The following is a 17,969-nucleotide window of genomic DNA, read 5'->3' on the forward strand; positions in this document are numbered from 1 at the left end:
TGCAAAATTACCAATAGTAATATTAAAAAGGATGAATATATTAGACCTTGACTGCTATGTCGCTGTGATTTGTATTATTGATTTTACCACTTTTTTTCTAAATTAGTCAATTAATTGTTGGTTAAAATGTATAGTCCAAGTTGACATGTTTAAATGGCTTGTTTTGTCCAACCAACAGTCCGAAGCCTAAAGGTATTCAGTTAACTCTTGAAGATGGAGGAAAACCAGCAAATAATCTCATTTGCGAAGCTGGAACCAAATTTTACAGTTTTTGCTTAAAATGATTAATCTGTTATCAAAATGGTGGTCAGTTTATTTTCCGGTAAGCAGTCATTTTTGACTAATCGTGATATTTTTTTATTGACTTGTATTTGGGATGTTGATATTTTTCAACCACAGAGTTTAAACTGCAGCAAACTAAATGTCTGAGTCACAGGATGAATAAATATGATCACAGCGAACAACAGAATTAGTGTATATGCAGCTGGCCAATCACAGCGCAGTATAGGACTCGCTCTAACTGAGGTCTGACACTTTCATGGCTGCGCTCCATTGACTCTAATGCAAAAGGTGTCGTTTTCTAGCTTTTTTTTTTTGGCTGTATTTTTAAGATATGGTCAAATATAAATGAAATAAATCCAGAAAAATGTCGGCTGTGGATTGTTCCTAATGTAATGTTAGTTAGCTAACGCTAGCTAACTTCCTACTGAATGTAACATAAGTCCCTACTTTTCTGCTTTTTAATTAATGTAATAATGAATAGAGGCCTACCCAGCTTTACAGGAACAGTGTTGTTGTTGTTCATATCGTTGTCTTTTTTCTCAGTCGTTGGGGGATGTGGTGGTTCACTTGTACTGTGTGATCGGTAAGCTTGAGCTTCTTTCATTTTTTTTCACGTCTGTTTGAGTCAGTTTGAGTCAGTCTGAATACAACCTTCAAATGTATAATACAACTGCAAAACTGTCTGCTTCTTTCTGAGATCGCTTTTTCCAATAAATTTGTCAATTTCTCCAGATAGTGCAGTAATAGACAGTAGCACCACCGACAGTTTGTCAAACTTAGCAGCAGTAACTAAGGGGGGCGGGGCTTAGCGAAGGGTCAATTGAAGGTGGTTTCTTTGCACAGGCAACAGGGCAAATTTCTATGTTTGTTTTTTGTTTTGAATGTATGTCATGACTGTAGTTTAAAGTTGTTGATTTGCTACACTTTAATGTTATTCTCATTGTGTCCATCATTAATAGTTTTCTTTCCTCTTTGTTTGGTGATCATCATGCTTTTCAGTCACTGAGGTCAATTCTGATCTTTCTCAGCTGTGTCGGAGCAGAGATCAGATTTAGCCCAGATGACATCATATGCAGAGTTGGTTAATCCTGGGCAGAGGACTTTGTGTGGTGCTGATGGCTTGCTCCATCCACACAAGGCTGTAGAGGCTACCACAGGTTAAAATACAGTAACCACCACCTAATCTGTGATGACATAATGATATATTTGTACAAGCTTCAAGTAATTTACTCTTAAGAGGGATCATTGAAATGACATGTGACATTTCATCTCCCACCCACCCCCAGGCTATTGAAGCTACAGAACTTAAACCTGCTAGGGTTGTATTTGCTGTTAGTGCTAATATCGACAAATCTGTAAGCATTTTAGCTACGAGCAGCAGCTAGTACATAAGTCAGTTACCACTATTTACATGCCGTCTCATCCATCATCTCTGCAATTGTCATCGTAATTTGACAGTCAATGATAGTGGCTGTAGAAATGGTTGTATCTTATTGGCTGTAGTGGTTTTGGGACAACTACATTGTTGAGGTTGTCTGTTTACAGGCACAAATGTGAGTATGGGATAGAAATGCCAGAAGCTACCATTTTGGTAGCATGTAGGTCACGTTTATTAAACTTGTTGCTGATCTGAGTAGTGATTAAAACTAGCTGGCAAGGTTCTGTACAGCATGTTCAAGTGTATAGACTTCATGGCAAACAAACACAGATAAACAATGCAGCCAACACTAACTGATCAATATTGTTGTCAATTTCTTTTCTGTTATCTTACCTGTCTAGCCTGCATATCAATAATCGTTTAGAGCATTTAAAAATGCAAAATAAGGCACAAAAATAGCAAAATGTTTGTTCTGTTCAAGTGTGATGACCTGATAAAGGTTTGTTTAAAGGGGTACTTTGCGAATCTTATCCAATGCACTTTTTGTTAAATTCGGCAAATATTTCCTCATGGGTTGGTAGCTCTCTGTTTTTCGTGTGCTCTGAAAAAGAATCCGGTTTTCCTACACAGCCCCTGGGTCTGTAAATTCAGCACAAACAAAGCTGCTCGGAGCGAGCAGCAGGTGGCGGTGGCGCGCTCGAAGCAGTGGGAGAGAGAATGTAAACAAACAGCGGTACGTTCAAAAATGCTGGACTTCTTACGGGACACTATAGCTGTCAAGGTGACTGAAAAACAGCTACAGAGGGAAAGGTCTGAGGAATTGTGAGACAAGTTATATGACCAGGCTCAGGGAAGACCTGTGTTAACATCTGTAAGGGGTTTCAATGCTGGAAAAATATACGAGATTTGAAAGGAATGAAAACTGATATGGAGGTTGCTCTGTTTCTGCTGGACAGGTGAGTAGGCTAACGTTAGCTTTGCTGTTCCACATAAACGACAGGTTCAGTATTACAGTCTTGTCTGTCTGTTGTCATGTTTGTGATGATCCCAGTTGGTTAGCTTTGTTAGCTTAGCCGCAGCGGTCAGTATGTGTGCGGTAGAGGAGGAATAGACAGAGCGCGTTTGTGAATGGAGCCCCGGTGAACAGAGAGAAACAGGTCAGCAATAAGGCTTGTTCAGCAGTAAATGTACAGTAGAAGTTACAGTGGCTGGTGAATAAAGACCACAGCTTCTCAAGACTAAAGACGAGCTCCCATGTTGCTGCCAACTATTGAATAAAGAGTGAAGGAGGTTAGCTCCAAAGTTAGCATTGACTTTGGCCCTGGAGATAAACAGTCACTCCTGTGCTTCAGTCATCAGTCACTGTATTTCAAAAAACTCAAAAGTTTTTTACTCTGTTGTGTTTTGGATGCTGCGTTTGTGTGCTTACACATTGTTCGTTTGATGGTGTTTGTTCATGAATTGTAACTATTGAAGTTCCTCTCAATAATCCTACGGATAAATAAACTAGGCTCCGTATCTTAGATTTAGGCTTAAAGTATTTTGCCTTTGACATGCTTGTTGTCACACCTTCTACAGTACAGTACAGTATGGAAATTCGGGTTCATGAGTTTGTTTATCAACAAACTCTATGTAGAATCGCATAATATCCCTTTTACTCACTAAACTGAATAAGCTAGAGGAATTGTCTCACCCCACCAAAACAAAACAGTTGCGTTATTTTTGTTGGAGTGCATTTTTGTGGTCTTGAAAATTGCTTCTCATGAAGCAGGAATTCAAATTGTCATAGATTCAAAACATGTCTTGTTGCTGGTCTCATACAGAGACCCACTGTACAAGAACAGTTTGGTTTAAGATACATTGAACCCAGATACACAGAAACACATGTGGCTGCAGTGTGGAACAGCTGAGGTGGAGAGGTTACTGTAGCAGCAGGTCAGACAGGGAAGGGCCCTTCTGGCCTGTGGGTCAGCTGCCCTGGACACAGGCCAGCACACTTTGCAAAAAGCTGCTCTCTGCATGACACCAAACGGGGTAACAAAAGTTCAGTATTGCAAACAAGATGAAGTTAAAGTTGTTAATTTATCAGAAAACTGTTTTTGCTTTTTTTTTTTTGCCCTGCAAATGTTGCATCACTAACTTTATGTAGAAGGCTACAGAGGTTTACATGATGCAACCACAAAAGGTGATGAGATGAAGTCTGTAGCTGACTTCATATTTTGAAGATATGCATAGGAGACATATTCCCCCCAAGTACATTCCATTTTTACAAAATTGCTTCTGTGGGTGCAGCCGTGTCATGTCAGGAACATGGCAGCACAAAGAGCAGATCAAAAATGATTTCATATGGGCAGTAGCTGTGATTGTCATATACAAAGATGTTACATCAGACTTTTGCAGCTTGGCCCTGGTCATTTACACAGCCATAGCTTATCCCATCTGCTGCGAATAGAGATGACTCCTAAGTACGTAAAGCTGCCATAAGCCTCTGTTTCCTTTTGTAAGCTGTTTTAAGGGGTCCTGTGGTTTGGTGCCATCTGTTTTGACGCATTTATATATTTAATATTTTCTTTCCCTATCTTCCCTTGCATGGCCTGACTTTTCTGAGGCGTTCTCATTGTCCGTGTTCATGTGGGAGGTGGATGACACTACAGCAGTTCCCTGCTCCGCCTCCCAGTCTAGTCACGTGTCTTCCTCCTACAGGCTTCCACTCCTCTGTATTTCCTCCCTGTCTCCCTCGTTTTCTAGCCCCTGGCATGCACCGTGGGCTTCCTACTTCTCTGTCACTCTTCTTTGTTTGCATCATGTTGGAGCAGGATGCTAAAATCGTTTTCCCCCCTACATAATAGAAAACCATGTATTTAGTGTGTGTGTGTGTGTGTGTGAGAGAGAGATCCCCCATTGGTTTCTGTAGAGAGATATGATCCATATTTTCCATGTGGGCATCATATGGGAGCAGCAGAATGCATCTCTTCTTCCATAGATTGTACAAAAACATGTATGTAGTCACCCCATTCATCTTTATTACATATTTTTGCTCAAATCATTATAAGCCTATCCAACTGTGTCACTTGTGTATGGCTGCCGTGTCTTAGTTGTGCTTGCAAACCAAAGCCAAACTGTTACATACTACATAGTAGATCTGCTATGATGAATCGATTGTCAACTATTAATAACCAACTATTTAGATAATCAATTCATGATTAGAATAATTTAAGAAGCAAAAGTCAAAATACTCTTCCAGCTTTTTTAATGTGAATATTTTTGAGGACATCATCTTGTGAAACGTTTTTCACCAACAAACTTATTAATCAAGAAAATAATGGACAGATTGATGGCAATGACAATGAAAATAATAATTAAGTCCTACTGCATAGTTCCTGCAGCATTTGCCAGAACTCTGTTGTTGTTCTTAAATCCAACTTTATACTCCTTGGTTTTATGACCTTTTTTTATCATTCATTGTTTCTGTTTTATCAAAGTGTTAAAACTGTTTAATGAAGTGCTGGGAATGTTGCAATCTGTTACACTTTATTGAATCTATTTGTGGTCATGTACAGTAACTAAACCTTGCTGATATTAATACTTCCCTAAGTAGCCTCTCAGTAAAGGCCTACCACTGCAGTCACTTTAAAGCATATTTGTTGTAAGTGTTGAGATAGATAAGATTATTCTTCTGAGAATAACAGAAGTAGTGTGGTGGGCAGCCACAGAAATGCATTCTGGGCATTGTAAACGCTCCCTGCAGTGAAACGCTTAGTTTATTTTTTAGTTTGTTTTCACAGGGTAACATTTTGCATGAATTTGAACATGATAAATAAAAATTAAAAGTCTTGCTAGCCTTTGCATATTTCCTGCCTGCAAATGCCACATGCATTTCCTGCATTTCCCATCCTCAGAAGACATGCAAACATTAAAACTGATCATTATCATTAGCCAGTTCATTGATTTTCCTGGCTCAGAATGGTGACTACACACAACAGTAAGCATAATCAGTCAGCGTACAGTAAAGGCAATCTGTTACATTACTTCACTAATCTATAACTTTTCCTGGATTATTTGATAAACAACAATGTCTATTATGCTAGAGTAAATGAGACCTCATAAACAAAACTTGTTGAAACATTTTTGGAAGGGAAATATACATGTGTGTATATATGTATACATGTTTTATAGCCATTACGCATGATATTTAGAAATTGAAAACAAGCTGAATTTCATTCATGTACCCCGATGAGATGATGAGTGTCAGAGGTGGGGATGATTTTGGTATTGTAAGTCTACAGTGACTGGCAATCTGGAATAAAAGCTGAAAGATGTACTAGAGTTGGGTGATATGTTAAAATTTCCCAACCGTCAGGCGTCAGCCCACCCACGCTTTCTTAAATGAATTACTAAATAATACCGTATAAAGTTGCCCCACTGCAAACGTTTTTATAGCCAAGTACCCTGTAACAAATAAATGACTGAATAATAATGGGGAAGTGATGGATACCTTGCAATGGATAAGACGCCTGCCTTTGGTGTGAGAGACCCAGGTTCAATCCCCCATCCACCATTGTGTCCCTGAGCAAGACACTTAACCCCTCGTTGCTCCAGAGGCGTGCGATCTCTGACATGAATAGCAATCAAGCGTCAGATAAATGTAAAATGTAAAGTAATCACATTAATTCTTGTGGTGTCAAACAAATACACAATAGGCCTACTAACATCATTCCACAGCAGCCACACTGACGAGGCTGCCTGCAGATGTGTTCACACACTTTTTTGTTTATTGGGCTCGTGAGTACAGGCATCATCCAATGGCGATTATCTCAAAATGCCAGATATTGGTGTGATTAATCATTCTCAGTATCACTGTGATAAATCATTGTAAAAGTGTCTTTGAGTACTTAGAAAAGCCCTATATAAATCTAATTTATTATTATTAAATACAAAATAAATATATATAAAATAAAAACCAAAAAAACTAAAAACATTGCATCTGTGGTGACACAGACCCACCTACTTAAAACAATATAGAGAGGACTCCATGGGGCTCCACCTCTGTTTGTCTACTCCCGTAGCTTAAATTGTTTTTGATGAATCACGTATTGTTTTGTTGAAGACTGAGACAAAATTGAAGAATATCTAAGGAGACCTTTTATTATTCTTTTTTTTTTTTTTACCTCAGTTAGGACTATTGATTAAATAAGCAATGTATGTGTGGGATATTTTGGCACACTGTAAAGCAATGTTGGTCAATTCTTTTGTTTTAATCTTTTTGATTAAACCTTGAAGTGAAACCACAGAGCTCATCATACCTTACCCATAATCGTAAAAGGATGGCAAGTCCCTTTTTGTGTTGAACACGGCTCATACTTTGTGTGCGCACTCTTATGTGTTAGCAGAACACTGGAGGAGAAATTTGATAAAGGCCTAATGGAGTGAATGTGGGAGCTTAACAGCTTTGAATTTATATAATTTAAAATAAATTGCTTTGGTATTAGATGCACCAGGGTAACAACTTTTCAGATTAAATCTCACTTCAACCACCTAAGTTGCTAGGCAAAATACAATTTTAGGCAAGCTTCACACTCTGTGTGTCATTCCTGACTAATTGACCTTTGCTAAGCCACGCCCCAGATATGCAGCTAGCCAATCACAGTGTAGTATAGGACTCGCTCTAACTGAGGTCCGACACTTTCATGACTGCGCTCTATTGACTATAATTAACTCTAAAGGCGTTGTTTTCTAGCTTTCTTTTGCCATATCTTTCCAATAAATGGAGTTCAGTAATAGAATAAAGTCCGACAGGTCTAACAGTTTGTCGGACTTAGCAACAGTAACTAAGAGGAGCATGGCTTAGCGAAGGGTCAATTGTCCCACACAGGGCTCCAGACTAACTTTTTTGACCTCCGTCACGGAACCGTCCTGAAATTAACGTAAAGTGTCACAAAATCTAAATGTTGTTTCTTTACTTTATTATCCTCTATAGTTGTTAGTGACAAAATAAATGATTTAAAAAGATTTATAAACAAAACTGAAAAGTTATCTGTTGGGGTACCTTTTTACCTCGATGATGATAAATTATTTAATTTCAATTTAGTTATAAACTCCTGGACTTTGTTTCAGCAAGCTTTTCTGCTCATGTTCATAACGTAATATTATGAGACTAACATCATTATTTAATGAGAATTCATAATCTTTTTTTAAAAGTCTACCTGACCTATACTCTGCTGTGCTCCCCTTCAGACTGTACTGAATGAGACAAGTGCACTGCACTTCAAACCGTACAAACCGAATCCAACACTGCCAATCAGGCAGACATCTCAGCGCAAATCCTCATGTTAATGTCTGCAGCTCCGATAAAGTGCAGTTCACAGTCCCAAACAGAGCCAGATTGTGCTTCAGCTTTTAGATGTTTATAATGCAAAACTCTACCAGTGAGTCTGCTGGCTGCGTCTCAGTGCGTGCGGGTTACTTTACGATCATGCTGTATGCTGAGTTTCATCAGCTGAGTGGAGTGGATTCTCGCCGCTAGCCATTATCAGAATATTGATTTGTTTTTCACTGCATGACAAGATTGATGTGTGGCGCTTAACGCTAGCCTACACAGCGCGATTGAGAGGTCAGCAAGCCGTTTGTGACTGAGAGGACAGATGGACCTGTCCCGCGGGAACAGGTGAACAGCTAGCCTGCTGTGTGAGTCTGGCATGACTGTAGTAACAGTGTGAGAAGACGGCCTCCGTTGTAGTCAGTGCTCGGTCGGTTCAGTTTGTTATTTGTGATGATGATAAGTGATCGTAATAAATAAAGACATAGGTCTACACAAACCCTTTTGTCCTAGAGGCGTCCTACAGAATATTTCGCTTCGTCCCAAACACATCTTCTATCGTCCCCAAGACGACAGGACGCTGTTAGTCTCGAGTCCTGGTCCCACTGTTTTTAAATGCAGATATCACCAACTTTTACATTCTACTGACTTACGATGGAGATAAATCGTATATTTGGCTGTTTCTTAATGTTAGGAATATAGGAGCTTATTTTATCAATTTCACTAACAGGATAATGTGTAAATAATCTGTGGACCTTTTTTGTAAAGCCAGTATTGGTTGGCAGTGTGTGAAAACGGGACTGCTTACTGATATTGTGGTCAAAGGCTTTAACATAGGCTGTGGTCCAGCTACGGAAGATTAAGGGAAGGAATTAACTTGGGTGTGTGTTTGTTCTTTACTCCTCACGTTTGTCTATAAGTCTGTAATACTTTTGTCATCACGAGAGTGGGGTTAATCAGATTACATTTTAGGTTGTAAAGCTGGAGCTAGCAATAAAATGGACAATATGTCCCAGTGGGTTGATTATCAGCCATGTCATCATAAAAGCCTGCTGGTCCCCAGCTGGAACTGCTTTTTATCCTCTCACATCCCACAAGTCTGACCTGAGAATTAAGTAAAGTTCTATTAGACATTAAAATAAGATAGGTTGTCATTCAGAAACTACTTTCTTCACTTGAGGTAAAGCTCTTTTGAAAGCTTTTGTGGTGTTATAGTGAGTCTACACTACACAAAGCCATTCAAGTATTAATGTTTCAGAATTACTCAAATGAGTTTTTTAAATTTAGTTTTATTTATTATTTTTATATTTTACAAATACATAAAGTTCTGTTTTCTCCATTGTGAATAAATTCCCTTTGTGGGTAACAGAGCCAAACAAGCAACATGTCATTGTTAATAAAGTATATTGACATTTTGCATTAATTGATTTGTGAGGTATGTAATATTTCACTCTCTCTCTTTTCTCTCTCTGTCTTCTCTTTCAGGAACCTATAAAGTCCAGGGCACCACAACTCCATTTGGAATACAGATTTTACAAACAATTGGGAAATTCAGGTAAGAGAGATGCAGTCTGTCAATTATTGGTCTCTGATAGACAGCACCATAATGAGTTGTGAATGGGCCTTTTCACATTAGATTGGGCTGCACAGGAACGAGAAAACTCAGACTTGATATTCAGAAATATACACACAGACAATCCTGTGCCCCTAAGGTGGATTAAGGTGATAACGTATTCCACTCACATGTTTTCAGGTGGCTTTTGTGTTTGAGATATTAAAGAAGGGAATATAATTATTATCACAGTGATTTAAATGTGTTTTTTATTTAGTTAGATTGACTCATGTTAAATCTAATGCACAGTTTACAGACGATGGGGCAGGCTCATGAGAGCGACAGGTTCACCGGCGTTAGTAATCAGGAATAATGGCAGCATGGAAATGGATGCCTTTTAAGAGAACAAGTTAACAAATGGGTGAGAGAAAGAAAAGGACAAAGGTTTAACCCCTAAAATGTTGACACTCTAATGTGGAGTTGGCTAAATGTTGATTTTACTGGGCTGAGTGGATTTTTTTTTGGACATTTTTTTATGACATGCCACTGGTTTAAAGCTTGTGTGAGACAGTTTATTTACATCAACAATTATATTCTGCAACAAATGATATGGCTCTCATTTTTGATAAATGAACTTGAGTGAATACAAATGTGATTTGTCTTCCTCTGTCGTCATCCAATCAGCACATATTGTGCTCATTTTAGAAAAGCCCAGTTTTCTGCTCTGCAGTGTGAGACGTTTGTTTTCAGATTCACAGAATCTATCAATGAAAAGAACAGTTTTAGCATGTAAAAATTGCAAGGGTAGTGTGGATGGAAGGCAAAATTTGAGAGGAAAGGATAGATTTTCAAATTGATCTGCATTTGGACATATAACATATAAACAGACAAGTGAACACAACTCCCACAACTTCCCATCTACTTGAGGCTAAATTTCACAGTGTGTGTTTGTTTATCTTTCCACATGGATGCCAATGGAAAGCCTTTTCTATGAAAGCCTTTTTCTAATCCCACCTCTACAGTACCCAGAGTCTTTCCTCTCCTATAGCACTGTCCAGAACATGTACTATGCTGCAGAGCTGTGGCTCCAGGGCAGCAGCTCTTTGATCTGGTCTGGCTGGGCAGCTAGTTGGAGGGTGAGAGCGAAGGCAGAGTCAGATGGTCGGGAGGGACCGGGACTTTTTTCACAGCACTGCCTGGCGGGTTGTTTTTGAAAGGGCTCACCTGTCATGTTTGTGTAGATGCATGTGTTGCTCAACATACTCTTTAAATCAGAAACCATATGCAATCATGTCACCTTTACTTAGTCAAAACTGATGAGAGCAAAAGGTATAGACAAGATGTCTATGCAGTCTCCCACTCATGCTACATTTTGCACTGCAACCACCCACATCTGCATGTCCCATCTGTTCTTTTTTGGTCCCTTCTCCCAGACAAGTCCTTTATAATTGCGTAAATTCAGGTACAAAGTCTCAGTTGACATTTTATTACATAATTTAGCCTAAAGTAAGCTAACTTAGTCTGTTAAAGGGGAACTTCTCCCTCAAGTTCTGTCAGAACCATCCCTCCCAGCAATAAAAAAAATGCAACAGGGTAGTTGGAGGAGACAGAGGAGACTGACAGACCACATCTCAGGCCCCATCCACACTACTGCGTTTTCGAATTAAAACGGAGATGTTTTGCTACGGGGGTGTACGCGGTGGTACAGTGGTTAGCAATGTCGCCTCACAACAAGGACGTCGTGGGTTCAAACCCAGTTTCCCCCAGACTTTCTGTGCAGAGTTTGCATGTTCTCCCCGTGTCCGCGTGGGTTCTCTCCGGGTGCTCCGGTTTCCTCCCACTGTCCAAAGACATGCAGGCTAGGTTTTTGACTTGGTATTTTTATTAAAATATTCTAGATCGTGCAAATAACACTTATCTGCCTACACTTGTACTATGTATGTCGCTGTTTACATTGCGACGACTCCCAGTCTGTTTTCCTCCGCCACACTCCCGTGTTACATTCAGTAACGGTCCCAGCTCGTTATTGGTGCATGCAAAAAAAAAACCTGTTCTGATTCTTCCTCTGTATTTATTTATTCTTTTGCCAAATCTTCTGTAACTACGGAATAGACCATTTGCTTCATGCCCAGTGTACCTGAACGGCCAATAGATGTGCGTTTTCAGTTGTTTTAATGTAGACTGAGATAAACTCCAAAAAGCAGCTAAAACGCTGGTCTGGACGGAGATCGTATTCGTTTCAATTCTCCGTTTGTAAACTAAAACGGGAGTAGTGTGGATGAGGCCTCAGTGTGGACAGCATGGACAGTGAGGTAGAGTTGTCGGACCTAACCACACATGTACAATGTTGTTTCCCCCACTATACCTGTGAGGCTTGCTAATGCTAGCACAACCAGTAGCTATGTGTGAGAGGCACAAACTAGAGCTACAGTTATCCAGGGTTGTGCTCTTTATACGTGGCAAGGTAACTGCTAGCCCAGTCAGAGGGAGGGGGATATCATATGTGATAGACCTCGGGGTCTTTCTTATTTTGTCATGGTTAGGAAGGGCCAGAGAATTTGGCTGAACCAAACTTAGATGGGGGGATGGGTTAGGTGTAAAAGAGAGCAGAACACACAGTGGCACCATGCAAGTTCCACACAGAGATACAAAATAATAGTAATGGTAGTGGAAATAATACAAATAGCAATAATAGGTTTAACAGCAGGTGTTGAGCATGAACATGGGGGCATTAGGTGTCTTACAACTAAGAATCCAGACTCTACAGCTATGCAGTATAACAAATAAAGTTCAGGCTCACCTAGGCCAGATCTAACTATAAGCTTTATCAAAGAGAAAAGTCTTGAGCCTACCCTTAAATGTGAAGATGGTGTCTGCCTCCTGAAACCAAACTGGGACCTAATTCAACAGGAGAGGAGCTTGATAGAATTTTGTTGGAACCATCATATGCCAACAAGAATCGTGACGATGATGCAAAAAGTGATGTAGTGTGTATTTCCCCTTTAAGGTCTGTGTATGAGAGAAGTGTTCATCAGTGTGATCGTGGGATCTATATGATGACTGTATAACAGTACAGATTTGAAAACTCATGTGTTATATATTTATGTGTGTATGCTTGTATGTATATGTGTGTTTGTTATTCACACACACTATTACCAGTGGCGCAGTCTTCTTGTTGCAGTGATCCTTCTCCATCTGATAAGTGTGTATGTCATGGTCTAATTTCGTGACACGTGCCAGCTTCTTGGCTCCTTGTGCCAGTGCAACAGGCCTACACTGTTGATAAGGAGGTGGGGCATTAGGGCAGCCCTTGGATATTTATAGGTGGCCCTCTACAAGCAGTTGGGCCTTTATGGTGTGTCTATTTGGATAGCTTCCCTAGCCACAGGATCCTCTGCCTCCACGATTAACTGTGTGCTGCCAGCACAGTTCAGAGAAACGCTTGAATGTGTGTTGCTTACTGAGTGTGGCTTATTTTTCTTTATGGCTACATGTTTTAATTTGTCATTCTGAGATTAATCTTACACAATACATGTCCACACATACATAAACTCAGCAGTAACTTTAATTGTCATCTCCTGTGTCATTTCTACTGATCATAGCAAAGGATTCCTCTATAGTCCAGGCTTTCCTCTGGTGCATTAAACATATAATGACCATTCCTTCCACTGAGACCACTGCTGGCCTTCAGCTTTAGTCTTATTGACTGAGGGGGTTGTGTAATATATAAAAATTGTCCTAGTCCTTACATACAACAAGAGACAGGAAATATGATAGGTAGGATAACCAAATTGGGTAGGAAAATTGCACATGGTAAAACAACAATATAAATATTCAGATTAACATGTTCAGTAGCAGAGCCCAGTCTAGGGTCTTAGGGTATTTACAAAAAGAAAGAAATCTCTATGATACTTGTTTGTTCCACGTCCTGTATCATAATCTTCATATAGTACTAGTGGTTTCAGATTGACCTGTGCAAACTATTATCAAAAAATGTTCAGGATCAGTCAGCTGGTGTGACGTGTCACATAATGTTGCCAAACTGTGACTGGCAGACAATGACTGTGTGGAAATCAATGGACACAATTAATGATGAATGTTAAATTCCCTCCCATAATGTTTTAGCCTTTCACTAGCCACATGATAGTTTGAACCAGAGTCAGAATATTAAGCTGCCGAGATAAAGCACTAAAAATGGTCAAAAAACAAAAATCAATTGACAATGGATTCTGCTAAAAGCTGATTCTTAATATATTTAAGGTGTTAAGGTTATACATCGACTGAGCCAGAGACAGAGGCACTTCTATTATATTAGCTATCATCTAAAAATGGAGCTACAAAATAACTTACAAGTGAGCAGAGAGTAGGGCTGGACAATAAAACAATAACAATAAATATATAATTTTTTTCAATAACAATATAACAAATGTTCAATAAATATTCAATAAATGTTTGATTTGATTCACTTAAAACATACCTGAATTAGGACTTAATTTATTTAATAAGATGTTTATTTTGTTGAGGAAAAAGGACTGAAAAAAGCTTTAAACCACAATTAACCGTCAGGTTTCTTCAACTTTCACTCAGGAGAAAAATCTGCCTTTGAACTTGAAAGAAATAACTATTTGATACTTATCGCGATAATTATCGATATCGAAAGACGTGAAACTTTTTATTGTGATAATAGTTTTGGCCATATCGTCCAGCCCTAGCAGAGAGGTCCTGTCTCCAACTGATGACTGGCTACTTCACGATGATATGACAGGAAGGCTCACTTGACTGTATATAAAGGTGGATGGCGCGTCTCCACTTCCTCACACTGTAAATTTTTTTTTGTAGTGATCTGGGTTGGAGTTGCAGTATCGAGATCCTGAACATATAGTGCAACCGATCGACTCAGTCACGAGCAGGTCTCAGCTTTATAGCGGCAAGTAACTAATTAAACCCAAAATTTATTTGACATGTTTATTGGCCTCTGTCTAATCTGTTAACATGGAGGGGGCGGATGTACTATACTATACTGCAGCCAGCGATCGAGATGTTTGGGCTTTACTTCTGGGGAGCTGTCATGTCATCCATCTTTATACAAAGTCGATGGTCTAGCATGGGAGGAGTCAAGGCGATAGATTAAATCTACTTATGTTGTCAACTTGGCTAAATGGGCACATGACCCTGTTAGTCCTGAACAACCCAAGAGCCTCAAATATGTCTCAGCGCTTAAGGCCCAGGAGGAGCTTAGCTGCACACTGTTAATTCTCTCCTGTCCTGAACAGATCCCAGCTGTTGAGAAGAATCCGGCCTCCCAGCAATCGACAATAGACCTGGCTTTGCAGTTGCTCTTGGTAGTAACAGCAGCACTACTAATTGTCATATTCAAATGTGCTGAAGCAGGTACTAGTCACCCTGGGAGTAAGCGGTTTCTTCTTCACTGTTTCTCTTGAATATTACTCAGTGATGTGTATCAGCATGCCTATGAATATTCATGAGCCCCATCAAGGCTTTTGATGGCGTGATATCAAGGTTAATTTATTAGTCATATGCCACGTCAGTGATACAGGGTCTATGTTGATAATATTATTTCATGCAAATCATGGTCTCTTATTTTCTATTTTACAGGGAAAAAAATCAGTTTATTATCAATTTATTTTTGTAGGATTATCCTCAGGAGTAAAAGAAGTTGTCATCAGAAAGTACACCAGAGAGATAGATGCACTATAGCAACAAATAACACGTAACAATAAAAATATGAAGTTGCAAAAATATATTATGACACTTATTAGTAAATTAAATATTTTGTCATGATTTATAAAAGTAGCATGCCATAAATCGTCACATTTCACAATGGCAAGATAATGCAATTTTTGAAATTGATTAATTTGTGACATTATTATTTCACAGTTATACTTGTTTGAAATTATGGCTTGACAAAACTTTGAGTCCATGTTAGTAGGACTGAATGATAAATATTTCAGCTTATACAACGCAATGTATTTATGTCAAGCAGTCAAAACTCAAGAGGATGCAATGTAAGAAAGAAGATTAGGCCAGCTGTGGAACATAATATAAACCATTGCTTGATGTCTAGTCTATCTGATTTCTATCTACACATTAGAGGTCGACCGATATGGTTTTTTTCACGCCGATACCGATACCGATCTTTTGAAATCCGGGTCGGCCGATGGCCGATTAATGCTGCCGATTATTTTGGCCGATATTTGCTTGGTTTTTAACCTCTATTTGCACCGAACTGAAGCACAGAAATCCGCGTTGATATTTGGTGCGGTAGATAACGGTCGTTAAGGTTCCAGTGCCGTATTAGCACCGGGTCTGTCTGTAGCTACCCGTTAGCAAAGCAAAGCCAAGCCAGTCTGTCACTAGCCTATAGTGCGTTGGTCTCTTTTTTTATTACTTATTTCTCTGCATTGAGTGACAACCCTCTCAAATATAAGACACACAAACAGAACAAATAAAAGTCTCAGATTCACTCTGTAATTGCAAAATTATTGCTTACTTATTGTGACATGATAGCAACTCTTCTGTGATAATGCAACTTCAACTACGATCCAAATTAGCCGAATGTCATGTGTCTTATTCAGGTTTTTTCTCGAAGTTGGCAGTAACATATCAAAAGTTTTTGATTAAATATAAAGGAGTAATAAGAATTGAATCCTTGCCGTTAGCTCCTTAGGCACTGGATGAGGTCTGCTGCTCACTCAGCTGGACAATGACTCTAGCGGCAGCGCGCGTCAAACACGTGTTCCACGACAACACTAGGCTGCCCACAGATGTGCCTGCCTAATAATCGGCTTGATATACTTGGATATTGGCCGATGCCGATTATGTTAAAAAATGCCAAAAATCGTCTGATTAATCGTCCGACCGATTAATCGGTCGACCTCTACTACACATTACTGGTTTTGCATGCTATGAATGAATGCATGAAATTGTGAGTCAGAAAATGCCCTAGTTTTTCTAAAATAAGCTAAACCATTGCTTGACTGAATTCTTATGGAGCTGCAGAGGTTAAAAGCAGCAAATATCTGGTAGAATGAATTATTAACTTAATAAAAACATTTTTTATTCCCCCCCCAATCTTTAATATGCATTCTCCTCTGTGGCCGTCTCCTCTCTCCTCCCTCCTTCAGCCTTCTCCTCTTTGGCCCTTAACTCTGACATTTATTGTAGGGTAACATTGTCTTCAGCTGCCGTGATGCAGCCTTCCCTCTTACGTCGCCTGGCCAGGCCTGCCTGCAGATACAATAGGTTGGATTGTCTCAAATTGTCAAGACAGCATCTTTCAGAACACACGGGACATTAGCTTTCAGTGAAACCAGAGCAAATCCCATAATGCTGAACACAGATGTATTTTAGATAACTTTATATAATAGTTCAAATGAGAGTTGTTTGTCATCACAGAAGTGATTCAGTTTGCTTATTGGCTGTCACTGAATTGCACATCTCACACAGTCTCAGCCCAAAAATGTGCCCTGGTCCACCAGCCATTCCCAGTGCCAATCTTTGCTCACATTTACCAACAAAAGATCATAATACACTCTGTGCTTTCCCCTTGTGAGAATTTGCTTTAAATGTCCTCTGCATTTGGGCCAAGCTTTGATGAGTCAGCCTCCCAGTGATCTCTAGTCACTCCCTCATCTGTCATGGGGCATCATTACCAGGAAAATCCTAGAAACTAAAGGGCAGACAGGTGTGTGTTTTGTGTGTGTGTGTACATACATGTATAAGAGTACGTGTGTCACTTTGCATTCATGCATGCGCAGTGTGTCCTGCTGCCCTGTTGGGTGATCAGGTAAATCCAAATCCAAACTGAGTGCTTGTACACACAGTGCTGTGCCCATTCTCAATTCTCCTTTATCACTATCACACATTTATTTTTTATTACAGACAAGCCCAGTACAAATATGCTTGCCCATTCTGTCAATCTCTATCCTGTTTTTTAATCTGTATCTTAATCTCACTGGCTGTTTATCTGTCTGTGTCACTGTCTTTCTCTCTCAGCTCTGGTTTTGCATGGTTGGTGAACTTTCAGGGAGATATAGAGTATATACATACTACTGTAGGCATTTGGCACCACAGAATGGTTCAAAGGTGTTAGGATGGCTTCTTGGTGATACAACCAGTTGGACATGTACTAACCTGGTAGCAAAGACTGTGGTTGATCGTGGGAGAAGCGTTAGGCTGCTACTTTTCTGACAGTTGATAGTAGTGGATACTCAGGCAAACAAAAAGAAAGTTAGAACCTGAAATTTCAGTGGCGGGGGGCTGACAGATTATTATGCCAGATGAATGAGTCTGGGTTTTGTGTCTACGTAGCATTACTTTATTCCAGAGAGGTATTTCACGTCATTTAAGAGTATGAAATATGATGCTGGTTCCTCGCAGGCCTCAGCAGTTCATTTTGTTGTTGTTGTTTGTTGCAAAAT

General features: G+C 39.5%; 1 protein-coding gene across 5 annotated transcripts in view; it reads left to right on the forward strand.

The window, feature by feature from the left end:
* csnk1g2b (casein kinase 1, gamma 2b) overlaps positions 1 to 17,969 on the forward strand; it is a 42,621-nt gene that overhangs the window by 15,290 nt on the left and 9,362 nt on the right. For all 5 annotated transcript variants that reach the window (XM_038715413.1, XM_038715416.1, XM_038715415.1 and 2 more), the window contains exon 3: positions 9,462 to 9,531. In XM_038715413.1, coding sequence (XP_038571341.1) covers positions 9,462 to 9,531 — 70 coding nt within the window. The remainder of the gene's footprint in view (positions 1 to 9,461; positions 9,532 to 17,969) is intronic.

This window comes from Micropterus salmoides, unplaced genomic scaffold, assembly GCF_014851395.1.
Source record: "Micropterus salmoides isolate LMB-PRFRI ecotype aquatic unplaced genomic scaffold, ASM1485139v1 Ms_hic_scaffold_13, whole genome shotgun sequence".
Taxonomy (NCBI): Eukaryota; Metazoa; Chordata; class Actinopteri; order Centrarchiformes; family Centrarchidae; genus Micropterus; species Micropterus salmoides.